The sequence below is a fragment of the Ahaetulla prasina genome, chromosome 2 (assembly GCF_028640845.1).
Source record: "Ahaetulla prasina isolate Xishuangbanna chromosome 2, ASM2864084v1, whole genome shotgun sequence".
Taxonomy (NCBI): Eukaryota; Metazoa; Chordata; class Lepidosauria; order Squamata; family Colubridae; genus Ahaetulla; species Ahaetulla prasina.
This window is the reverse complement of record NC_080540.1, coordinates 270710068-270733120: the sequence shown is the minus strand read 5'-3', so window position 1 is coordinate 270733120 and position 23053 is coordinate 270710068. Positions and strand designations below refer to the sequence as shown.

The 23053-nt window shown below is 39.3% G+C and overlaps 1 protein-coding gene across 1 annotated transcript in view; it reads right to left on the bottom strand.

The window, feature by feature from the left end:
• The window catches only part of PDE8B (phosphodiesterase 8B), a 72614-nt gene extending 51557 nt beyond the window's left edge, over window positions 1-21057 (bottom strand). The window contains exons 1-3 of the mRNA XM_058170045.1: window positions 20453-21057; window positions 4065-4121; window positions 77-267 (exon numbers count right to left, since the gene is read on the bottom strand). Of these exons, the coding sequence (XP_058026028.1) occupies window positions 77-267; window positions 4065-4121; window positions 20453-20752 (548 nt within the window). The 5' untranslated portion in view covers window positions 20753-21057. The remainder of the gene's footprint in view (window positions 1-76; window positions 268-4064; window positions 4122-20452) is intronic.
• Window positions 21058-23053: the final 1996 nt, after the last annotated feature.

The following is a 23053-nucleotide window of genomic DNA, read 5'->3' as shown; positions in this document are numbered from 1 at the left end:
GACGTGAATATAGAAACTGCATAATACTATTTTCCTATACTGCCAGGGTCATATGAAATACAGAACAAGTAATTACCTACAGATGTCTTCTGCATCAAAGTGTCTGGAGTTGCGATAATCTATAACAATTATTTCATGATGTTTATCAAGAAAGCATTCAAGTGCTGATTCTGGTGTCCGAACAATGTTACATCTATACCCAGCTTTATTACAAGCCCACCAGAATCCATCACTCTGTTTGTCTTCTTTTGCAAAGATTAATAATACCTATAAAATACAGAAGATAGTTTAAAATTACTATGCATTTAAAACAATAATTTTGGTCTAAGACAATACAATACAATACAATACAATACAATACAATGCAATGCAATGCAATGCAATGCAATGCAATGCAATGCAATGCAATGCAATGCAATACAATACAATAACAATAAATGAACTTCTTTCGCTATATAATTGTCTCAGTAATGTTTAGTATTAATTTTTTTTTAAAAAAGAAAAAACTCAGAGCCCCCATGGATGCATTCACTTTTCAAAAGGAAGAAATAAAAAACAATTTTTAAATGTGTGTATATATTTGAATGTTATTTTTACTTTTAAAGACATAAGCTTTATATTGTGGAAGGGATATGCGTGGGCTTATGAATGTGTCTATAAAGTTTCTGTTCTCAACTATGTCTATTTCACTTCTAATGATGCTATCATTGGTCCAGAAGATAATAATGCCACTACCTCCACCTTTCAGTTCAGTGAATAAAATCTATCTAGACTATCTCTCTCTCTCTCTCTCTCTCTCTCTCTCTCTCCCCCCTCTCTATCCCATCTATGACCCAAATTGTTGGGGGCAATATGCTGACTCTGTAAACTTTAGAGAGTGCTGTAAAGCACTGTAAAGCGGTATATAAGTCTAAGTGCTATTGCTATTGCTCTATCTATCTATCTATCTATCTATCTATCTATCTATCTATCTATCTATCTATCTATCTATCTATCTATCTATCTATCAACTTCCTTCAACTTCCAGGAGATACACCCCCCCCAAGTATCTTTAAGGATTCTGCTTGAAACTCCCTACAAAATGTTTATTTTTGTGGGGGGACTATAGCACTTAATGTTTATTGGTAAAGTAAGACAGATAGATTTTTTATTGCCAAGTAAGAGAAGTCGTACTTTTATCTTTTATTTAATATTTTATTATTTATTTTTTTATTGATTTTACAGAAGATAACATTGAAAAGGCACTACGAAGCCTAACTATTAGACCTGATGGATTATGTGCTTACTTCTTAAAAAAGCTTTCCAGTGTCATAGCAGAACCTCTAAGCATAATCTATAAAAATAGAATAGAATAGAATAGAATAGAATAGAATTTTTTTATTGGCCAAGTGTGATTGGACACACAAGGAATTTGTCTTGGTGCATATGCTCTCAGTGTACATAAAAGAAAAGATACGTTCATCAAGGTACAACATTTACAACACAATTGATGATCAATATATCAATATAAATCATAAGATTGCCAGCAACAAGTTATAGTCATACAGTCATAAGTGGAAAGAGATTGGTGATGGGAACTATGAAACGATTAATAGTAGTGCAGATTCAGTAAATAGTCTGACAGTGTTGAGGGAATTATTTGTTTAGCAGAGTGATGGCCTTCGGGAAAAAACTGTTCTTGTGTCTAGTTGTTCTGATGTGCAGTGCTCTATAGCGTCGTTTTGAGAGTAGGAGTTGAAACAGTTTATGTCCAGGATGTGAGGGATCTACAAATATTTTCACGGCCCTCTTCTTGATTCGTGCAGTATACAGGTCCTCAATGGAAGGCAAGTTGGTAGCAATTATTTTTTCTGCAGTTCTAATTATCCTGGAAAAAATCTTTCAGGACCAGCTCCTTGCCCAACCTATGGTCACTAGCCGTGGTCATCCCTATCTTCAAAAAGGGTGACCCCATCCTAGTTGAAAATTACAGACCAATCTCTTTATGTTGCATCACCTGCAAAGTCATGGAATCAATCATAAACCAATCCATTACTCTCCACTTAGAGACAAACAACCTACTCTCTAACAAATAATATGGTTTCAGGAAAAATTTGTCCTGTAATCTACAACTCTTACACTGCAAAAACATATGGACTACACAACTTGACCAGGGCAAAGCAATATATGCAATTTACATAGAGTTCTGTAAAGCCTTTCATTCAGTGGTACACGACAAACTGCTCCTAAAACTAAAATCTTATGGCATTTCTGGATCCCTGCATAAATGGATAGCTGCATTCCTATCAAACACAGACTTCAGAGGATAATTAGAACTGCAGAAAAAATAATTGCTACCAACTTGCCTTCCATTGAGGACCTGTATACTGCACGAATCAAGAAGAGGGCCGTGAAAATATTTGCAGATCCCTCGCATCCTGGACATAAACTGTTTCAACTCCTACCCTCAAAACGACGCTATAGAGCACTGCACACCAGAACAACTAGACACAAGGCCATCACTCTGCTAAACAAATAATTCCCTCAACACTGTCAGACTATTTACTGAATCTGCACTACTATTAATCGTTTCATAGTTCCCATCACCAATCTCTTTCCACTTATGACTGTATGACTATAACTTGTTGCTGGCAATCCTTATGATTTATATTGATATATTGATCATCAATTGTGTTGTAAATGTTGTACCTTGATGAACGTATCTTTTCTTTTATGTACACTGAGAGCATATGCACCAAGACAAATTCCTTGTGTGTCCAATCACACTTGGCCAATAAAATCCTATTCTATTCTAATCATCAATTGTGTTGTAAATGTTGTACCTTGATGAACGTATCTTTTCTTTTATGTACACTGAGAGCATATGCACCAAGACAAATTCCTTGTGTGTCCAATCACACTTGGCCAATAAAAAATTCTATTCTATTCTATTCTATTCTAAACAGGCAACAAGTAGTCAAAATAGGGAGCACCCTATCAAATCCTGCACCTGTTAACATTGGTGTCCCCCAAGGCAGCATTTTAGGACCCACAATCTTTATACCTTTACATAAATGACCTGTGCGATCATATTACAAGCAATTGCATTCTCCTCACTGATGATGTAAAAATTATTCAACACCACCAGCAATGCTGCTACCCTACAAAGAGACCTTGACTATGTGTCAAAATGGTCAAACAATTGGCAACTCCAAATCTCAACCAGCAAATGCTCTGTCTTACACATTGGCAATAAAAATCAGAACACAAAATACAAGCTGGGTGGATATGACCTTGTAGACAACCCTCACTCTGTAAAGGACTTTGGAGTACTCATCTCTAATTATCTAAGTGCCAGAGCTCACTGTAATAGCATTGCCAAAAAGGCATTAAGAGTTGTTAACCTAATTTTGCGAAGCTTCTTCTCCGATAATATTGTACTGCAAACTAGGGTATACAAAACCTTTCCTAGGCCAATTCTTGAATACAACTCATCTGTCTGGAACCTGCACTGCATATTGGACATTAATATAATTGAGCGAGTCCATAGATATTTCACGAGAAGAGTCCTCCACTCCTCTGCTCACAACAGAGCACCTTATGCCATCAGGATTGAAATTTTGGGCTTAGACAGCTTAGAACTATGCCGCTTTCGGTCTGACCTAAACGTAGTACACAAAATTATCTGCTACAACATCCTACCTGTCAATGACTACTTCAGCTTCAACCGCAACAATACACGAGCACACAATAGATACAAATTTAAGGTAAACCACTCCAAACTCGATTGCAGAAAATACTACCTCAGCAACAGAGTGGTCAATGTCTGGAATGCACTACCTGACTCTGTGGTTTCATCCCCTAACCCCCATAACTTTAACCTTACACTTCTAGTGTTGATCTCACCCCATTCCTAAGAGGTCTGTAAGGGGCGTGCCTAAGAGCACCAATGTGTCTACTGTCCCTGTCCTAATGTCCCCATTTATCTATATTCATTTTCTGTATTCATAATCGTGTTTATACTTATATCTGTTATCTTATACATGCTTAACAAATAAATAAAAATAATAAAAAATAAAAAATACCTGAATAGGATCTTGTGTCAGTCTCATAGGTCCAATTTCTGTCTCAGTAGTTGAAGCCTGCTTAAAAAAAAGGCAGCAAGTAAGTCTTTGTTTTGTCCCATTGTGAGTCTATATTAATGGCATTTCATTACAATGACTAACTAATGCATAAAAATAATTTATTGTAGGATAATTTTCTTTGGTTTCAACCAAAGCCCAGTTATATAATTTTTTGTGTTTTAAGCCAGAAGAATGATCCTTAGGTCTATACTGAATTATTCTTTCCTATTTGTACAGACTTCAGAATTCTGGACTTTCCTGCTAAGGAGCACAGCTCTAGAGAAATTTATCAACGGCTTATTTATTGAGAGTTCTGAAACAGGAACTCTTCCTGTTATTCTTAGCACAACTCAGTCAAAATCACATTTTGGTCTTGAAACAAATCAGATTAACTATTCTTCTGGCAGGAAAAGACTATGGAAATGATTGGGGCTTTTGATTTCATAATCATATTCTGTCAGAACAGTCTTGCTTATTGTTCTATTCAAACAATTTAAATGTCAGGTACTGAAGCCTAATAGGCCATTTCTCTATATAGAAGACTAGGTTTCAGTGTTCAAAGAGATTTTTATTCCTGTAAGACATGAAGCACTATAGTACATCATTTTAACTCTAAATGTTCCTTCAAGCAAATTAATGTTTAAAGACACATTCCATAACCATAGGCTAAAATCATACTTGGAATAAGTACAACTGAATTGAGTGGAACCTATTCAAGAAGAATGTGTTTGTCAGTCATCAACTGCAGACCACTGGGACTTCTTTGGGTTTCTGAAGTTTCATTCAATTTTATAAATTTCCTGTGGACTACCCTTGTATTTATATTTATCATTTTAGCTAGAGCTGTGCAAAGAGTTCAAATTAGGTGTCCACAAAAGACTTTAGTGCAAACAAAGCTCCTCTCTTAAATGATTAAAGGAGCCACATCCTTTGGGAACTTCATAAAGCTGCTTCAAAAGCTTCTTCCAATTATTTGCACATTTGTGTATTTAGACAGACAATATTTTTGTTACGACTGCCAATGAAATGAGGTTACTAGGCACGGACATGCTTGCAGTCAGGAACAGTTATATGAGCTTTAGATGAGCTTGCCCTCCCACAGACGTCATACCAGATTGATTCTTTATTGCAAGTCATGAAGAACTGCCTGAAGAAGACAGTTGCTAAAGTATCCCGGAGTCGATTCATATTTAATTATTTGAAGAGAGTTTTTTATTTGCTCTCATAAGTTGTGTAAAGCATCTTTCAACAGTTTTGCACAGCCCTAATTTTATTTAGTTTACTTATTTATTTTACAATTTTCTATTCCATTGTTAGATTCTAGATAGTTCTCAAAAATGACCAACAAAATAACCACCATCAATAAAAGCCATGGTAAAATTAAACATAATAAAATCTCTACAAACAATGCAACTAATCCACAGCCCAAATCCTGATGATCCCATTACTTGACAAATACTTAACAGGACATAATTGTTTTTTCCATCCTCTTAAAATATTGTCTATCCTTTGGGGCAGGGGGATCCCTTCACAGCTAAAGGAGAAACAATTGAGAGGATTTATCATTAGCACTGCCCCTCTTAGGCAAGGACCCCCAAGCTTCCCTCATTGACATCATACCAGATAGGTTCTTTATTGCCAGGTAATGAAGAACTGCCTGAAGAAGACAGTTACTTAAGTATCCAGGAGTCAAGCCACGTAGAACTTCATAGATTAACCAGAACTTTGAATTGCAATCAGAAACTTGAATGAAATCTTTAATGAAAAGAAGGACTAGGAGTGACATGTTAACAGTGTTCCAATATCTAAGGACCTGCCACAAAGAAGATGGGGGCCAACTTATTCTTCAAAGCACCTGAAGCAGGGGTGAAATCCAGCAGGTTCTGACAGGTTCTGGAGAACTGGTAGTGGAAATTTTGAGCAGTTTGGAGAACCGGTGGTGGAAATTTTGAGTAGTTTGGAGAATTGGCAAATACCACCTCTGGCTGGCCCAAGAGTGAGGTGGGAATGGGGATTTTGCAGTATCCTTTCCCTGGAGTGGGGTGGGAATGGAAATTTTGCAGTATCTTTCCCCTGCCACGCCCACCAAGCCATGCCCACCACACCCACCACACCTACCAAGCCACACCCACTGAACCGGTAGTAAAAAAATTTGGATTTCACCACTGAATTTTTATTATTGCAGAATGAGGTGTGATGATGGGAGGGGTATCCAAGGCTATAGTTAAATTGACTTTTTTTTCATAATATTGTGTGCTGTATAAGGTATCTCAGAAGTTCTCTTTTTGAGATACTCTCGTCTCTCTATAATAGAATATGATTCCTATAAACAAGAACTAAAAGTTGGATATATAAGCATGCCAATTAAGTACTCCATCTTTTTTTTTTAAGTGCACGCTTTAACATCTAACTCCAACTACTATCTCAGGGTGGGGGTTCTTTTATGCCTTTGAGTCAGTGTTGACATCTGGTGACTGCAGTTTTCTTGGCAGTTTTTTTTATGTGGTTTGCTGTTGTCTCCTTCCTAGGAGTGAGAGAAAGTGTCTGGCCCAAGGTTATCCAATTGGCTTTGTGCCTAAGAAGGGATTAGAACTCCATGTCACCAGGTTTCTGGCCTAATGCCTTAATCATTACACCAATCTGGCTCTCTACTATTTCATATAGAACTACCAGCTCTGGGGAGGTAAAAATCTGGACAAACACTAAATGGCAGAAAGAAAGAAAGAAAGAAAGAAAGAAAGAAAGAAAGAAAGAAAGAAAGAAAGAAAGAAAGAAATTCCTAATTCTTTCCTGCCAGTTACTGGTTCCTTTGATTTCCACCACCCAAATCTGGTAGTCCTAATTGAGTTAAACTTTAAAGAAGCATTGATTTGTTTCTTAGATTTGTACTCTGATCTTTTTTTGTTTTTTTCACACACCTCAGAATAACAAAACAAGCATCAATGTGTTGTGATGAAAGCATCTTCCCTTGCACATGTTTGTACAATGCCACTACACCTATATAAGGACAGAACTTGTATTGTAAGGCCGTGATAGCTGATTTGTCATCTACCTCGCCCTGCCCACCCCTGCAAAAAACCATGGCAGGGTACATGTTACATGAGCACAAAGTCCCAAATCCACCCCTCCCTGGCATCCTAAAAAGATTCTGCCCATCACTACGTATTGATGGATTAGAAATCTAACCTCAGAATAAGGTAATTCTAAATTTTTAATTTAGGTATCCAACCATCTGTTCCTAAGACATAGCTGAACAGTATCATGATGTCCCTTCCTCTCTGAGCAGATGCATCAATCCATGCTACTGATTCATCCATTCCTGCTAAAGAATTTAGAACAAAGAAATGTGAATGCATTTGAAAGCTAATGACACACGATGAATAACAAACTTTTTTCCATTTTCATAACTGATTAAGAGTTTTGATGCCTTTTCTGTGCAGAGACTTCAAAATATCACACGATTAGCTTTTTATGACTGGCAGAATCATTTTCAGAACAATAGTTCTTACTGATTTGTTGGAAGCTCTATGTATTTTTCTTCAAAACTACAATTTTCTGGACACTAGAACTACTCCACTTTTGTACAGTACCAGGGAAACTAGACATTGTGCTCTAATGTAATTGTGGCATTGAATAGTGCTGCATGACTTGTCAGGAGTACATAGCCTATATTATTCGTGACAGAACTAGTAATGAGATTCACCAATATTTCTCCTTCATCGCCATGCCACTGTGCAAACTTCTAAGAGCCAAACTAGATGTGACAGTGGGTGCTGTATAATGCACAGAAGACATACAGCACCAGTTTTAATCTTCAAAGGGGTACGTTGGTAAAGAGCAGCTTTAGTTCGTCACTGACAACCACAAGGCCATTCTCCAAAGCTGAGGGCAATAGTGGTGTTAAAGGCACTTCTATATTTGCTGCCTGAAGAAGCTCTTTTTATTCTGCCTAACGGCTGTCAGGGTACCCTGATAGGAACAAAAAGACTTCGAATGACGTCAGCAGGAGTTAAAAGCTCAGTTAACTTCTGGGGTACTGAAGTATCATTTCAGCTGACAGATTCTGGGACCACGTACTGCATGCCTGCAGAATATTTATCCTTGAGCTCTGTATTCTATTTTTGGCACTAACATCATGCTCTCTTGGGGGATTCCTCTTTTGAGAGAGAAGAAAAGCCGATAATTCAGCCCAAGATACATCTGCAGACCTACAACTTCCATGAAATAAGTGCTTTAATTATTCAAAAAGAACTCCTTCATACCCATTCTTGCACATTGAATTCATGGCTTTTCCAAGGCTCTGAATGGCTTTAGTATGTGCTACTGATTTAGGCGGGCAATTAGTCTGAATTAGCATAAGATAGCTTCCAGTGTTCCTAGCCACACATTGTAATCTTCACATTACTAAAATGAAACCAGTCCACAGAATAGTTTCACTACAATGTGTTTTTCTAGAAAGAGCTTTCGGCTGTTTGCTTGATTGTTAACCCAGCCTAGGTTTTGGGGGCTAGGGGGGGAGGAGGATACAGCAAAGAAGGAGCAACGCATATGTCCCAGCATTTAATGAACATTTCATTTTATTTTTCTTGCTATTATTGAAAAAACACTATATATTACCCCATTTCTATATGCTGAAGCCTCTGTCCACATTTCCAAAGCATCCTTAGAAACAGGGAACACTGGCACAAAATTGTCAGCAATTTAACCCAAAACCTGATATTTATTATTTATTATTTATTTATTATTTAGATTTTTATACCACCCTTCTCCCGAAGGACTCAGGGCGGTGTACATCCAGATTAAAACAATACAATATACAATTTTAAAACAACAAATTAAAATAACATATTCTATAATGGCCGAAAAATTTAAAAACCATCAAATTTGACCCAATAAAACAGAATGTCCAATTTAAAATTATTAAAATTCAAAACATTCAAAATTTAAAAATTAAGAATTAAGCCAGTCCCGCTTGGATGAACAAGTACGTTTTCAATTCACGGCGAAAGGTCCGAAGGTCAGGTAATTGACGCAAACCAGGGGGAAGTTCGTTCCAGAGGGTATATAACAGGCTCTTTCTGTAACACAGTTTTAATGGAACTAATACACTTTTTTTTTTTTTTGGATACATGGAATGAAATGAAAGAAAAAAATAACATAATGATAGTTGCAGTTTAGTTGCAGTATTAAATTAAAACAAGATCTAAAACTAACTAGAACTGCATTATTATAGTAATCCGTAGATTATGGAGCAATATGTTACTAATGTGACTGAATTTTTATTTTTTACCATAGCAATAGCACTCAGACTTACCACTTCACAGTGCTTTACAGCCCTCTCTAAGTGGTTTACAGAGTCAGCCTATTGCCCTCAACAATCTGGATCCTCATTTTATTGATCTCGGAAGAACGGAAGGCTGAGTTGACGTTGAACAGCTCAGAATCAAATTCCTGGAGCGAGCAGTGAGTTAGCCTGTAGTACTGCATTTTAACCACTGCGCCACCACAGTGGCACAGTCTATAGGGCAGTGTTGGTGAACCTTTTCAGCACTGAGTACTGAAATGGGAACGCGCGTGAGCGAGCGAGGTAGTACCAAAAAACGGAAGGGCAGCTTCCAGTTTCCAGCTTGCGTATGTGTGCCAGTCACCTGGTCTCCCAGTTTCTGGCACGCATGCGCACACAAAGACCAGCTGGCCAGTGCGCATGTGCATGCCAGAAACCAGAAGCTCAGGTTCTCCGTGTGCGCATGCGTGCCAGGGAGCTGCTCTTCCGGTTCCCGGCGTTCCTGGCACTCCCACGGCGCAAAGACCAGCAGGCCACAGGCACGCTGGAACCTAGAAGAGCAATGGGCGATGGCTGGTGTGCCTGGAGAAATGGCGCTGCGTGCCACTTCTGGCACATGTGCCATAGGTTCACCATCACAGCTATAGGGACTAAAAACACTTATTTTTAACACAATTTGTGTATTTCCTTGGGTAAAACAGCAGGCCATTAGGAACACATGCTATCATCTCCTATGATTACTGATTTATATATTATATATTTTATAACATAAAATGCATGCAAATCCAAAGTTGGAAATATTAAACTTACAGCTGAATTTACTGATTATTTCATCTGACCTTGCTGATTTGATTCTTTTAATTTTATCACCTAAACCTGATTATCTTACTAAAGGTAACGTAACTGTATCCTTGAGTAGAGTTCAGTTCCTGGTGAGCATAGGGAGACAACTGGGAGATTTTCCTGGCAACATTATAGAAGCATTTTGCCCAGTGGTGGGATTCAGCCAGTTCGCACCACTTCGGGAGAACCGGTTGTTAACTTTCTGAGCAGTTTGGCAAACCAGCTGTTGGAAGAAATCATTAGGGCAGAGAACCGGTTGTTAAATTGCTTGAATCCCACCACTGATTTTGCCTTTCCTTTTGGGGAGGGCAGATTTTTAAAAATTATTTCCCAATCTAATACAAGAAATTCTCTGATGGTCTTCTCCTAAGTACTGTACTAAATCTATCCAACATTTCTTATCTTTTGTAATATTTTTGTAATAAATGGGCAGGAAAAGATCAAGAATATCACAGTGGGGATGCTGAGTTCAGCAGTTTAAAACAGGGCTCTCCAACCTTGGCAATTTTAAGACTTAAGCTTTGCTGGCTGAGGAATTCTGGGAGTTGAAATCCACAAGCCTTAAAGTTCCCAAGGTTGGAGAGCCCTGTTTTAAGCTGCTGAACTCAGCCCTAATTGCTATATTTTCCAGATTCAGATATGACCGGATAGCTGCTGAGACACTTATTTTACTGCTCTAGCAAAATATCCATCTCATCTGGGAATTTGAGAGAATACAAGACCAATTTTTTTTCCTTCTGTTGAGTATTTCTACAGAAAGCAAACTTCCCTTTATTTTTAATCAGAAACTTCAGCTATATGCTAATAAAATAAAGGAGTCTTTATAGAATTTTACTTGATTAGTCACTTCTGACTTTAGGGGGCGGTGCTAATCTCCATTTCAAGGCCATTCAGCCAGTGTCAGGAGAGCTTTCCATGGTCCAGTGGCCAGCATGATATCACGGAGTCCTGTTACCTTCCCATTGACGTGGTTCCTATTTACCTACTCACATTTGCATGCTTTCTAACTGCTAAGTTGGCAGGAGTTGGGGCAAGGATAGGAGTTCTGTTGCATGGCACAAGCCGGCAGTGTCAAACCCAGACTGCTGGCTTTTCAGCTGACAAGCCCAGCTTCTTAGTCACTGAGCACTGCGCCACCCATTAGTGAAATAAGAGAGAGTTTGAAATGCATTTTTTTTCTTCCATTCTGTTGTGTCTGATTCTTTGAGACTACCTGGATGAGTCCCTGCAGTTTCCTTGTCAAGGTTCTTCAGAAGTGATTTACCATTGCCTGCTTTCTAGGACTGAGAAAAAGTGACTGGCAGAAGATTATCTAGCTGGTTTTAAACCCAGGAAGGAAAAAAGTAGAATTCATGATCTTCCCATTTCTAGCCTGATGCCTTCACCATTACATCAAACTGGCTCTCTTAAAATGCTTTACTTTGCTTAATTTATCATCTATTGATATTTATTTATTCTATTTCCATAGCCATACAACTCAACCAGATGACTCTGGGCGGCTTACAATTCTAAAATTATAAAACAATTAAGAACATTAAAACAGTAACAACATTTACAAAATAAATAAATACAAACAGCAGCTATGATGATTAATCAACTAATAGTAAAGTCAGATAATGGGCCTCTTAACAGATTCCGAGCCCCAGGTCTGGGTATATAGCTAAGTTTTTAAAGCCTTATGAAATATAATAAACAGATATAATCTGTATTTCACTCAAAAACCTCAAATAATTATTAGTTTTTTACTATTAGTTCCTTCAGTAGTGCATTTTCCATTAATTTATATTAATATCAGGATTTTATTCCTACAACTCTAATCTTCATATTTTAGACATGATATCAGAATATGATAAAATGAGCAGTTTACATGATAGCACATGCATTAGGAAAGAAATATGGAAAATTATTTTTTCTGTACTACAAGTATAATCATTAGCTGAGTATTATGAGGAGCAAATTTAAATATGTGTAGTAGAATGTGTTAGCAATGTAACCTTTCAGCTATTTTTTCATTACTGCATTATAATTTTTTGCAATAATTGTAATCCTTTGTTAGAACAAAGGCATCTGAAACCATTTAGTAAAATTATAGTTTTAAAGGGTTTAGAAATCTATTTCTATGATTTCCCATATTATAAAGGAGCAAAAATATTTCTTGGCTACAGCGAAAAATGAATTTTACTATGCCATGTTAGAGAGGATTCAGAGGAAGGTAACAAAGCTGATAGACTTGAGATGCCTTGTGAACACAGACTGAAAGAACTTGGGATATTTGGTTTGGAGAAAAGAAGACTAGGAGACATGAAAGCTGTATCCAGATATATAAATGGAATCTCCATGGAAGATGGGCAAGAATTATGTTCCAAGCGAGAGAAACTAAGACCAGAAGTAGGAGTATGAGGGGCAGCTATCTAAATTCCAGTAAAATGTAAGGAAAAACCTTATGATAAGATCTGCTTCAAGAGCAGCAGCAATGGAATAGTCTGCTTCAAGAGATTGTGGGTTCTTCATTTATGTAGATTTTAAGGACACTCTAAGGCAGCCATCTATTGAGAATAGCTTAATTGTTTGGGGGTGTTGCACATTGATTAGATCAGTGGTCACAACTGGTGGTCCATGGACCACTGGTGGTAAATGTGAAAATTTTGGTGGTCTACAGAAAAAATATTCGCATTTTTTATATCAAACTAAATACTATTTATCTTTTTAAAAATTCATGTTAGTGGTCCGCGGGATTTACAATTATGAATTTAGTGGTCCCTGAGGTCCGAAAGGTTGGTGACCCCTGGATTAGATGACCCTTGTGATCCCTTCCACTTCTCCACTTCTATGATTTTATGTTTTGAAATAAATATATAGATGACATAAATTTAAATACCCATCCCAAAGAGATAGGAGGATGGTGGTGAAATAATTATTTCAGAGAAAGACAACCTAGAAACTTTCTCCATTACAGACTTCCCATCCCAAGTTGGTATATTTGAAATCTACTGGATTACTATGCCCATTTTCCCAAGTTAGCAACACCAATGGAATAGTAGTCCAACCCATGGAAGAGGCAACAACTTATGGATGGATTTCATACAATTTATTTATTTGTATCCCACCTTTATTAGTTTAAAAGTAACTCAAGGTGACAAACAGATCCAACACATCTTCTGCCTCCTATTTTCCCCACAAGAACCCTGTGAGGTGAGTCGGGCTGAAAGGAAGTGACTGGCCCAAGGTTACCCAGTTGACTTTCATGGTTAAGTTGGGAACTAGCTAAAATATTTGTTTAAAAATAAAATAAAAATAAATACAATAAAATAAATATACAACAAAATTGTTCAATAGATTATGAGAAACCTAAACACAGGAAACCACAAAGCATACTCCGGGCAGCAAAGAAGAAATGCAAAGCTGTAAACTGTACTCTCTATTTATTCAATCTATATGCTGGATTGGAAAATGATGAGTGAAGTTTAAAATTGTGGGATGAAATATCAATAATATCCATAATATCTACATTATACTGACAGTGCTATTTTTATAGATACAAATTAAAATGATCTACAAATTCTGCGAATGAAAATCAAGGGACACAGGGAAAAAATGGGATTAAAATTAATGGCAACTGGCATGGTAACCAGCCTTAGAAGTGACAATGAAGGTATTGAAGTAATAGATAGCTTTTGCCTTTTAGGGTTGCCTATCAACAGTAAAGGATCCAGTAGAAATACGCCACGGAGTCTCACTTTGTAGAGCCTTAATGGAAATGTGGAAAATTTGTTCGGAGATCATGATATGCCTATGCCTGCAAAGAGCAGAATTGTGTAGGCAATGCAGGTAGTCCTGGTAAATCCTTGACTTACAACCATTTGTCTAATGATCATTCAAAGTTACAGCAGCACTGAAAAACCTGACTTCTAACCAGTTTTCATACTTCATACTTTCATACAATTTTCAGTCCATTGCTGCATCCCCAATAGGCATATGATCAAAATTTGGGCTCTTGGCAACTGGCACATATTTATGACAGTTACGTTGTCCCAGGGTTACGTCATCACCATTTGTAACTTTCTTCCCAGCTGGCTTCCTTCCAACAAGCAAAGTCAATGGGGAAAACAGAACTTGCTTAATGACCACATAGTTCACTTAACAACAGTGATTCACTGTGGCAAAAAAGATCACAAAATGGGAGGCAACTCACTTAACAACTGTTCTAACCCAGGAGAATTAGGGTGGAAATTGAGTGAGGCACAGACGGCTGAAGCTTAACTCATTTATTCAGAAACAGCAACAGTGCTAACAAGTAACAGGAACCAATAACAACAAACAGGCAGGCTGCTATTTATATAGCAGCTGTCAAACAGGCAGACCAATAGCGCATGCCCATTTCCCCCCGCCAGCAGAGCTGTCATGCCTCAGCCAATGGGAGGCGTTTCTGTGTTGCTATGCCCTGGTGTGGCTGAATATGCAACAACAACTATCTCGTTAGCACTGGAAATTTTGGGCTCAATTCTGGTCATAGATTGAGGCTATAGTTTTCCCTGTGATATTTTATGGGAGCAAAGGTTGGATTCTGGAGATTCGCAATAGAAATTTACTCTTTCGTGAATGGTACCGTGAAATAAACACTATAAAAAAGAAAGCTAAAGTCACAATACATTATTGCTTACAATTGGCTCACTACAGTAGCAGCAGCAAACAGATTCAAATTTCCATTTGTCAGTGAAACTGTTGAATAGTTCAAGGCTACAGAATCTCAATAATTCCTTCCCTCTTTTGGAGAACACTGTAGTGACATTGTCCAATGTAGGATAACTTTGTCCCTTTGCCTTTAGTGAAAGGATAGTGCACATCAAGAACATTATTATTGCACAAAAAAACTTAGCTCTTCCAAAAAACTCTTTAATATAATTATGGAGAGAAAGTGCCTGGTACCCAGTATTAAGTAAACCAGTAATCCTAAATTTGCAAGGAAGATGGCCTATTTGCTTGCTCTTCTGAAGTGGTTTCAAAAAAATTGTTACATCATTCTAATGAACATGAGTGCAATGTGTAAGTTTAATTTTATAACAAATCTTGGACCTGAATTTCAAACACACATGTGCTCCTTCTGGATTGTTATAATGCACTGAGCCAGCATATTCAGACGGCTGAATGTTTAATGTACTTTTTCTTCTTTCAGCTATCATTTGCAAAGTATCATTTTGAGCTCTCTTCAATATTAAAAAGAAAAAAAATAACCTTTATTCTGCAGACTTAGAAATCTTTTAAGAAATTTCTTTTGCTATATCAAATTATCTCATTTTAGTTGCGATGTTATTATAAAAGAGGATACATTAGCATAAAATGGCATGATCTTCTTAGCTCATCTTAGATTACAATAAAACAGGGCCAATTTTCAGACTGTTCTTTGCCCAACTTTATTATTATATAAATGATTTTAATATAAGAACAGAAGGGGAAAATTGTCCCCCTTTCTCCTCAAGAAAAGTACATTCCTAATTTAAGTTATATAACTAATGGCTGAATATATTCACAATGAAAATAACTGACAGCTCTGAAATTCTACTTGAAGCCTTATTTATGGAAATTTCACAGAAAGTCTTCTGCATTATCTTGAAAGCAAAATGGGCTGTGCAAAGCAGTGATTGGTATTCTTCAGTATCCCAAATCTCCTCTCTTTTTTGAGGCCTCCAGAGTTCTGACTGAGACTATTGCGTGAAATCAATGGTATGATCTCCCCAGGTGATTCTCCAAAATTTGAGGAAGAGAACACAATAAGGACACCTATAACAATTTGGCTTCATTGCCCCATCTACTGCTGCCCTCTTATTCTGTGGTACTGTTAACCATCAAAAGTCTATCCAGTAACCCAGTGAAACTGGCTAGTAGAATCCCATCAACTTTTGAGGGTTATGCACCCATTTAGACTAACCAAATGTGTCCTATCTATAAAATATGTATTTATATTAAACTATAGTTAAACAGTAATAATAAATTACTACCACTATCTGTGTTGGCTAAAGCTGCTGGCATAATTCTATGATTGACAGGTCTGTATCCAGATAGTACCATATTTCAATATAATTGTGGGTTGACTTGAAGCAACTTCACAGAAGACAGATGGCATTGAACTGTAGTATAAACCATGAGATTACTAGTTCTTTACAAAGTGACACATCTTTAAATATAGAGAGAGGTGAGAAAAACACAATATATTAAGTGGAGGTGTTTGTATTATTGTTACTCTTCTTAAAAGAGCTGCAATACTCTCTTTAAACTTTTGAAGAATGTAGAAGTTGAGGAAAAAACTTAACAAATTATGTCAAGAGAATATAGCAAGTTGCAACTTGACATTTTTATTTTGCAAAACATTTGAATTTGCATCCATCTAATCAATGGTTTTATGCTTAGTTGAACTATAATGGAATATATATGCACTAATATTTATAGTAGAATACAGGAGGTTCTTCCAATGATGGGTCATATGCTTTTGTCCGCTTGCTTGTATAGTGGGAAAATATGCAGTTCTGTGCATCAGGTTGCAACATTTTAAACTAGATTTAGATGGTTTCCATTTATGAATTTATATACCAAGTATATTTATTAGCCATATATTAAAATATTACTTAGCCTTGCCAAGGTATTTATTCATCCGTATATATTATGGATCGTTCTTCTTAAATAATAGATGTTATTTATCATACAAAAAGAAAAGAGATTATGTAACCAAACACATCATACAAACCAACAACATATTCATAAAACCACAAATCGTTTAAGCAAACCTAAGAGTAAATTAGTTGAAATAAGCCAAATCCAGAGCATCAATGCAACTTAACTATTATTACATTGCATGTATATTAATAACAACTGTGAGCTAAAAGCTAAAAGAATATATACGGTATATATATTATTTATATATATCTTATAAAAAATAAACAGATGGGACCAATCTTCTCTTGCCAGGGAGAGAATTCTATAGGGAAGCAGTACAAATAAATTACAAATAGGCAACTTTTTAATATCTGAGAATTATACTTTACTTCTCTCCCTCCTCCTAGGCTATTATTTTATATGGTCACTAAACAATCAGGATCAGAATTATTTGTGGATATTCTTTCCTAGGAAGAAGGGAATGTAATGTTTCTGCTTATCTAAAACTTATCAGATGAGCTATTTATCCATGCTGCCATTATTTGACAATTTATTGCCAAATTTTAGTTCTTCGTGACCAGTGGATTTTAGGGCTGCAAAAGATCTGGAGATCACATGTAATCTATAAGTTCACCAGTAGCTCTCCCAGTCAGGAGCTGATTTTAGCCTGAGCCTTAACCCTTTGCCAGCCTTAGCTTGCCTTTTACTAAGCAGTCTTGGGCTGACCTGATAGAAATTGTATTTGTTACTTATAATCTCAATTCCTGCACATTGGGCTTAATGTATAAGAATAAACAGTATAGTAAGTCTGTTCAGAAAAGGTACCAAAATACTGAAGAAAAGGAGTTCTGAGCACCTCCAAATTCCCTATATTCGTTTTTTATTTGGTCCATATGTACGTCCATGGATCAGGACCATTTGTTGAGTGACTGTTCAAAGTTACAATGGCACTGAAAAAAGTGACTTACAAGTTGCACTTACAACTGTTGCAGCATCCCTATGGTAACTTATTCAAAATTCAGTTGCTTGGCAACCGGCATGTATTTATGAAAATTGCAGTGTCCCATTCATGTGATCACTATTCCCGAACACCATGTGAACATCATTCCCAATCAGCTTCTGACAAGAAAAATCATTGGGAAGCAGGATTTGCTTAACCACTGCATGATTCACTTAACAACTGCAGTGATTTGCTTAACAATCATGGTAAAAATGGTAAAATAGGATACAACTCACATAACAACCACCTTGCTTAGGAACAGAAACTCTGGTCGTAATTGTAGTTGTAAAGCAAAGACTAGCAAGCTGTAATTTACTTCAGTCCTCCATGTATCTTTTAAGAACCATCTAGTGAATGCTAATCCAACATGCTGGCTTTCTAAAATCTGTGGTGGCGCCATGGTTAGAATGCAGTATTGCAGGCTAATTCTGCTGACTGCCAGCAGTTCGATTCTCACCAGGACCCAGATTGTTGAGAGCATAACGCTGACTCTGTAAATCACTTAGCAGACTCTAAAGCACAATGAAGTGGTATATGAGTCTAAGTTCTATTGCTATTGCTATTTTGTTAGCCTCTTCTTTCCTTTCTTCCAGTTCCACTCTAATATGTATTTCGAATGTTTTTTATGAAAATGCAATGGTTAGAAATTCCAAAGAAGCATATAAATGACTCCTGCCCTTATTTCTTAAAATTCCATCAGAGAGTTCCAAGAAATGAACAAGTTATCTCCATTTAAACATCAGAATAGAAGAAAGATACGTTTAGAGTCAATAATTATTTCAGGCAAATTACATGAAGAAGCAGGGGCCCTAGGTTCAAGTTCTACATTCTAACCAAGAAAAAAGCAACCAAGCCCAAATATTTTGAACTCGACTCCAGTTAATGCCAGCCAACATGGCTAAGAGAACAAGATTCGCAAACTCTTCTGTGATCACTGTAGCAATCCTGTCAAATCCCAGGGATTCCCACTGTTTAAGTCTTCTTTGAGCACTTACTACTCTGACAGTTTTCCAGGAACACCGAATGTGCTGCCTGGAGGAATTAGACAAATATTATCCTTCATCTCTGCACCAACTTAAATGACTTTATGTATTCTCTATTGTTGTTAAGAAAATTAATGGACTTGTCAACGTAATCACCAAGAATTGACCTCCCTCTGGCAAGGCAGATTTTGCTTACTTTGTGCTTTCATAAGGTGGTTCTGTTTTAATTCATATTCTACCATGTATATTTAGATAAAGATGCATTTGGGATACATTCTGGTAGACAAAGCACATGGATTGATAAAGGTAAATACAATGAAGTTCCCAAAATATACAGAAACTTAACCCTGAATTTCAGTATGATTCCTACCAGCCAATGTACAGGAGAGGAGATTGGCCAATGTGCTTGTACCTGACCAGACAGGAAAAACCTGGAGAAGAAGTAAGCCATTGGATGCCATGGTAACCACTACATCCCATGTGCATCTGCTGCAGCCTTTCCGGTCATCAACCTCATGCTCTCTCTCTTATCACCTTCTGTAGAGGTGGGAGGTTCTGTCCCAACAGGAGACTAAAGGCAAGAGACATGGGAGACTAAACACACTGCCTTTTCTCTAGTCCCCTTGTCTCATTGTGGCTTTTATTGCTCGTCTCCTGGGAAACAGATAAAAAAAAAACCTTGACTGAACAGCCCGAAGACAGTTTTAAGTTAGGTGGCTCAAGGCGCTTCGTCTGTTCCTTTTTAGGCAGCTTTTAAATCAGCCTTTCCTCAGCTAAAGCCAGATGTGCTGGAATTTGAGACTATGTCGAAAACAAAAGCTGCAGCTGAATCCAATAAGAGAATCTTAGATGGAGGGGACAGGGAAACTGGACTAAATTATGAAAGGGAGATAAACTCAGCAAAGATACTCAGGAGTGAGCTTCTGGCTTGGCTGGTTATTTCAAATGAGTGACTCCTAATTAGGAGTTAAGGAATACTGGAGAGGAAATGTGAGGGAAAGAATTGCCCAAATAAAATTTTTCTTTTGGGGAATATTGAGAGTCCCACTGAGATAATTACTATTTTGACCATAGGGTCAGGTGTTAGTTAGAAATCCCTGTTACTGTGACTTCCTCAAAATGTCTCTGTTAGCTGAAAGGATGATCTCTGGCAGTGGTGGGATTCTAATAATTTAACAACCAGTTCTCTGCCCTAATGATTTCTTCCAACAACCAGTTCACCAAACTGCTCAGAAAGTTAACAAACGGTTCTCCCGAAGTGGTGCGAAGAGGCTGAATCCCACCACTGTTCTCTGGTGGTGGAATGACAGAAAAGCTTGTCCTTTTCTTCATCACGAGGTTCTTCCTCTTCAACCCAATATCATGCCCTTCTGACCTTCTCCTCCTGGTGCCCTCCTAATGTGTTGGACTACAGCTTCCATGATCCCCATGTCGGCCCCAGATGTCAACCCCTTCACGTCAGGGAAGGTTAATGACAGCTGTAGGGAGTCTGATCCAACACATCTGGAGGGAAGCAGGTTGAAGGAAGGCTGCTCCCTCTTCCAGCCAGCTGCAAGAGATCTGGAGAGCGCCCAGCAGGTGCAGTCCTTACCTTGACGCTACTCTGGCCGGTCTGGGTCTCCGCCTCGACGCCGCCACAGCAGTGGTGACCCCCGCTCCTGCCCACCTCCCTGCGCGGGTAGGCCGGGCAGTTCGGCGGCGGCTGGCGACTCTGGTAGGCGAGCACCGAAGGGATGGAGTCGGCCGCGTCCGTCTTGATGAAGAGCCCGTGCAAGGTGGCGGCCGTGCCCTGCGAGGCGGCGGCGCTCTGATGCGGCGAATTGGACTCCTCTGAGTCGCGGCAGTAGATCACGCCGCTCTGCGAGACGTGGATGCTGGGGGCGCAGCCCATCCCTCTGCCGCGCCGCCCTCGCTCGCTCTCACCGACCGAACAAGCCGGCGGGGGCCACACCAAGCCGCCTTCGCGGCTCTCGAGCTCTGAGGAACGCCGAGCGGAGCTGAGAGGGCAGCTCAGCCCAGAGCGGGAACCTCAGCCGTCGGCCTTGGGCGGCGGCGGCGGCGACGGCGGCGATTGCGACTCGCCATCTCCTCCTCCTCGCCGTCGGTGGAGGCTATGCGCTGCCCGACTCGGGGCGCAGGCAGGAGCCCTCCGGAGAGCCCCGCCGGTCCCCGCAGTGCTGCTTCCCTGCTGCGAGGGCGCCCTGTCCTTCCCCGCCGCCAGGCAGAGACCGGAGTGCGAGTCCGCCGCGCTCCATCATGAGGGCATCCCTCACAGCCCGCGTCAGGGAGGAGGCGGAGGCTGTCCGCCTGACAGAAACTTGGAGCACGGCGGCCAGCCGGCCGGTGCTGCGCAGCCCAACCCAGCCGGCAGCCGCAGCTCCCCGCTCCCTCAATTCGCCTTCCGGAATCGGTCAGCGCCCTCTTGGGCAGCACTTCGGCTTCCTCGTCTCTGCTTCGGCCCCTTTATCCTATATCCCGGCCGCCCAGCCGTCGCCTCTCCTATTATGGATCGTTTGCAGCCGCTGCTTCCAGCGCACTGGGGCAGCTGCCGTCCGTTTTTCGCCTGAGAATAAACCAAACCAAATAAACCAGTTTTGGTCGCCACGATGTAAAAAAGATGTTGAGACTCTAGAGACAGTCCAGAGAAGAGCAACTAAGATGATCAGGGGACTGGAGGCTAAAACATAAAGAACGGTTGCAGGAATTGGGTATGTCCAGTTTGATGAAAAGAAGGACCAGGGGAGACATGATAGCAGTGTTCCAATATCTCAGGGGCTGCCACAAAGAAGAGGGAGTCGGGCTGTTCTCCAAAGCACCTGAGGGTAGAACAAGAAGCAATGGGTGGAAACTAATCAAGGAGAGAAGCAACTTAGAACTAAGGAGAAATTTCCTGACAGTTAGAACAATTAATAAGTGGAACGACTTGCCTGCAGAAGTTGTGAATGCTCCAACACTGGAAGATTTTACGACGGTGTTGGACAACCATTTGTCTGAAGTAGGGTTTCCTGCCTAAACAAGGAGTTGGACTAGAAGACCTGCAAGGTCCCTTCCAACCAGAGGTGGGTTTCAGCAGGTTCTGACCAATTCTGGAGAACCGGTAGTGGAAATTTTGAGTAGTTCGGAGAACCGGTAGTCAAAATTCTGACTGGCCCCGCCCCGCCCCCATCTGTTCTCTGCCTCCCAAGTCCCAGCTGATCGGGAGGAAATGGGGATTTTGCATTACCTTCCCTTGGATTGGGGAGGGAGTGGAGATTTTACAGCATCCTTCCCCTGCCATGCCCACCAAGTCATGCCACCTCCATCAAGCCACACCCATGGTAGTAAAAAAATTTGAAACCCACCACTGCTTCCAACTCTGTTATTCTATTCTATTCTATTCTATTCTATTCTATTCTATTCTATTCTATTCTATTCTATTCTATTCTATTCTATTCTATTCTATTCTATTACCAGTTGTTGCTAGTTGCAAAGTCGTGTCCAACCCATCACAACCCCATGGACAACATTCCTCCAGGCCTTCCTGTCCTCTACCATCCTCTGGAGTCCATTTAAGCTCATGAATACTGCTTCAGTGACTCCATCCAGCCACCTCATTCTCTGTCGTCCCCTTCTTCTTTTGCCCTCAATCTTTCCCAGCATTAGGCTCTTCTCCAGTGAGTTCTTCCTTCTCATTAGGTGGCCAAAGTATTTCAGTTTCATCTTCAGGATCTGGCCTTCTAAAGAGCAGTCAGGGTTGATCTCCTCTAGGACTGACTTGTTTGTTCACCTTGCAGTCCAAGGGACTCGCAGGAGTCTTCTCCAGCACCAGGCCTCGATTCTTTGGCGCTCAGCCTTTCTTATGGTCCAACCTTCACAGCCATATATTGCAACTGGGAAAACCATAACCTTGACTATACGCATATTTGTTGGCAGGGTGATGTCTCTGCTTTTTAGTATGTTGTCTAGATTTGCCATAGCTTTCCTCCCCAGGAGCAAGCGTCTTTTAATTTCTTGGCTGCAGTCCCCATCTCCGGTGATCTTGGAGCCCAGGAAAATAAAATCTGTCACTACCTCCATTTCTTCTCCATCTATCTGCCAGGAATTATCAGAATTATACAGGAATTATATGTATTACCAGTACATATAGATATACCATACATATATGAAATAATATTTGACTTTTTTTATTTAGTTTAATTTATTAAAAAATATA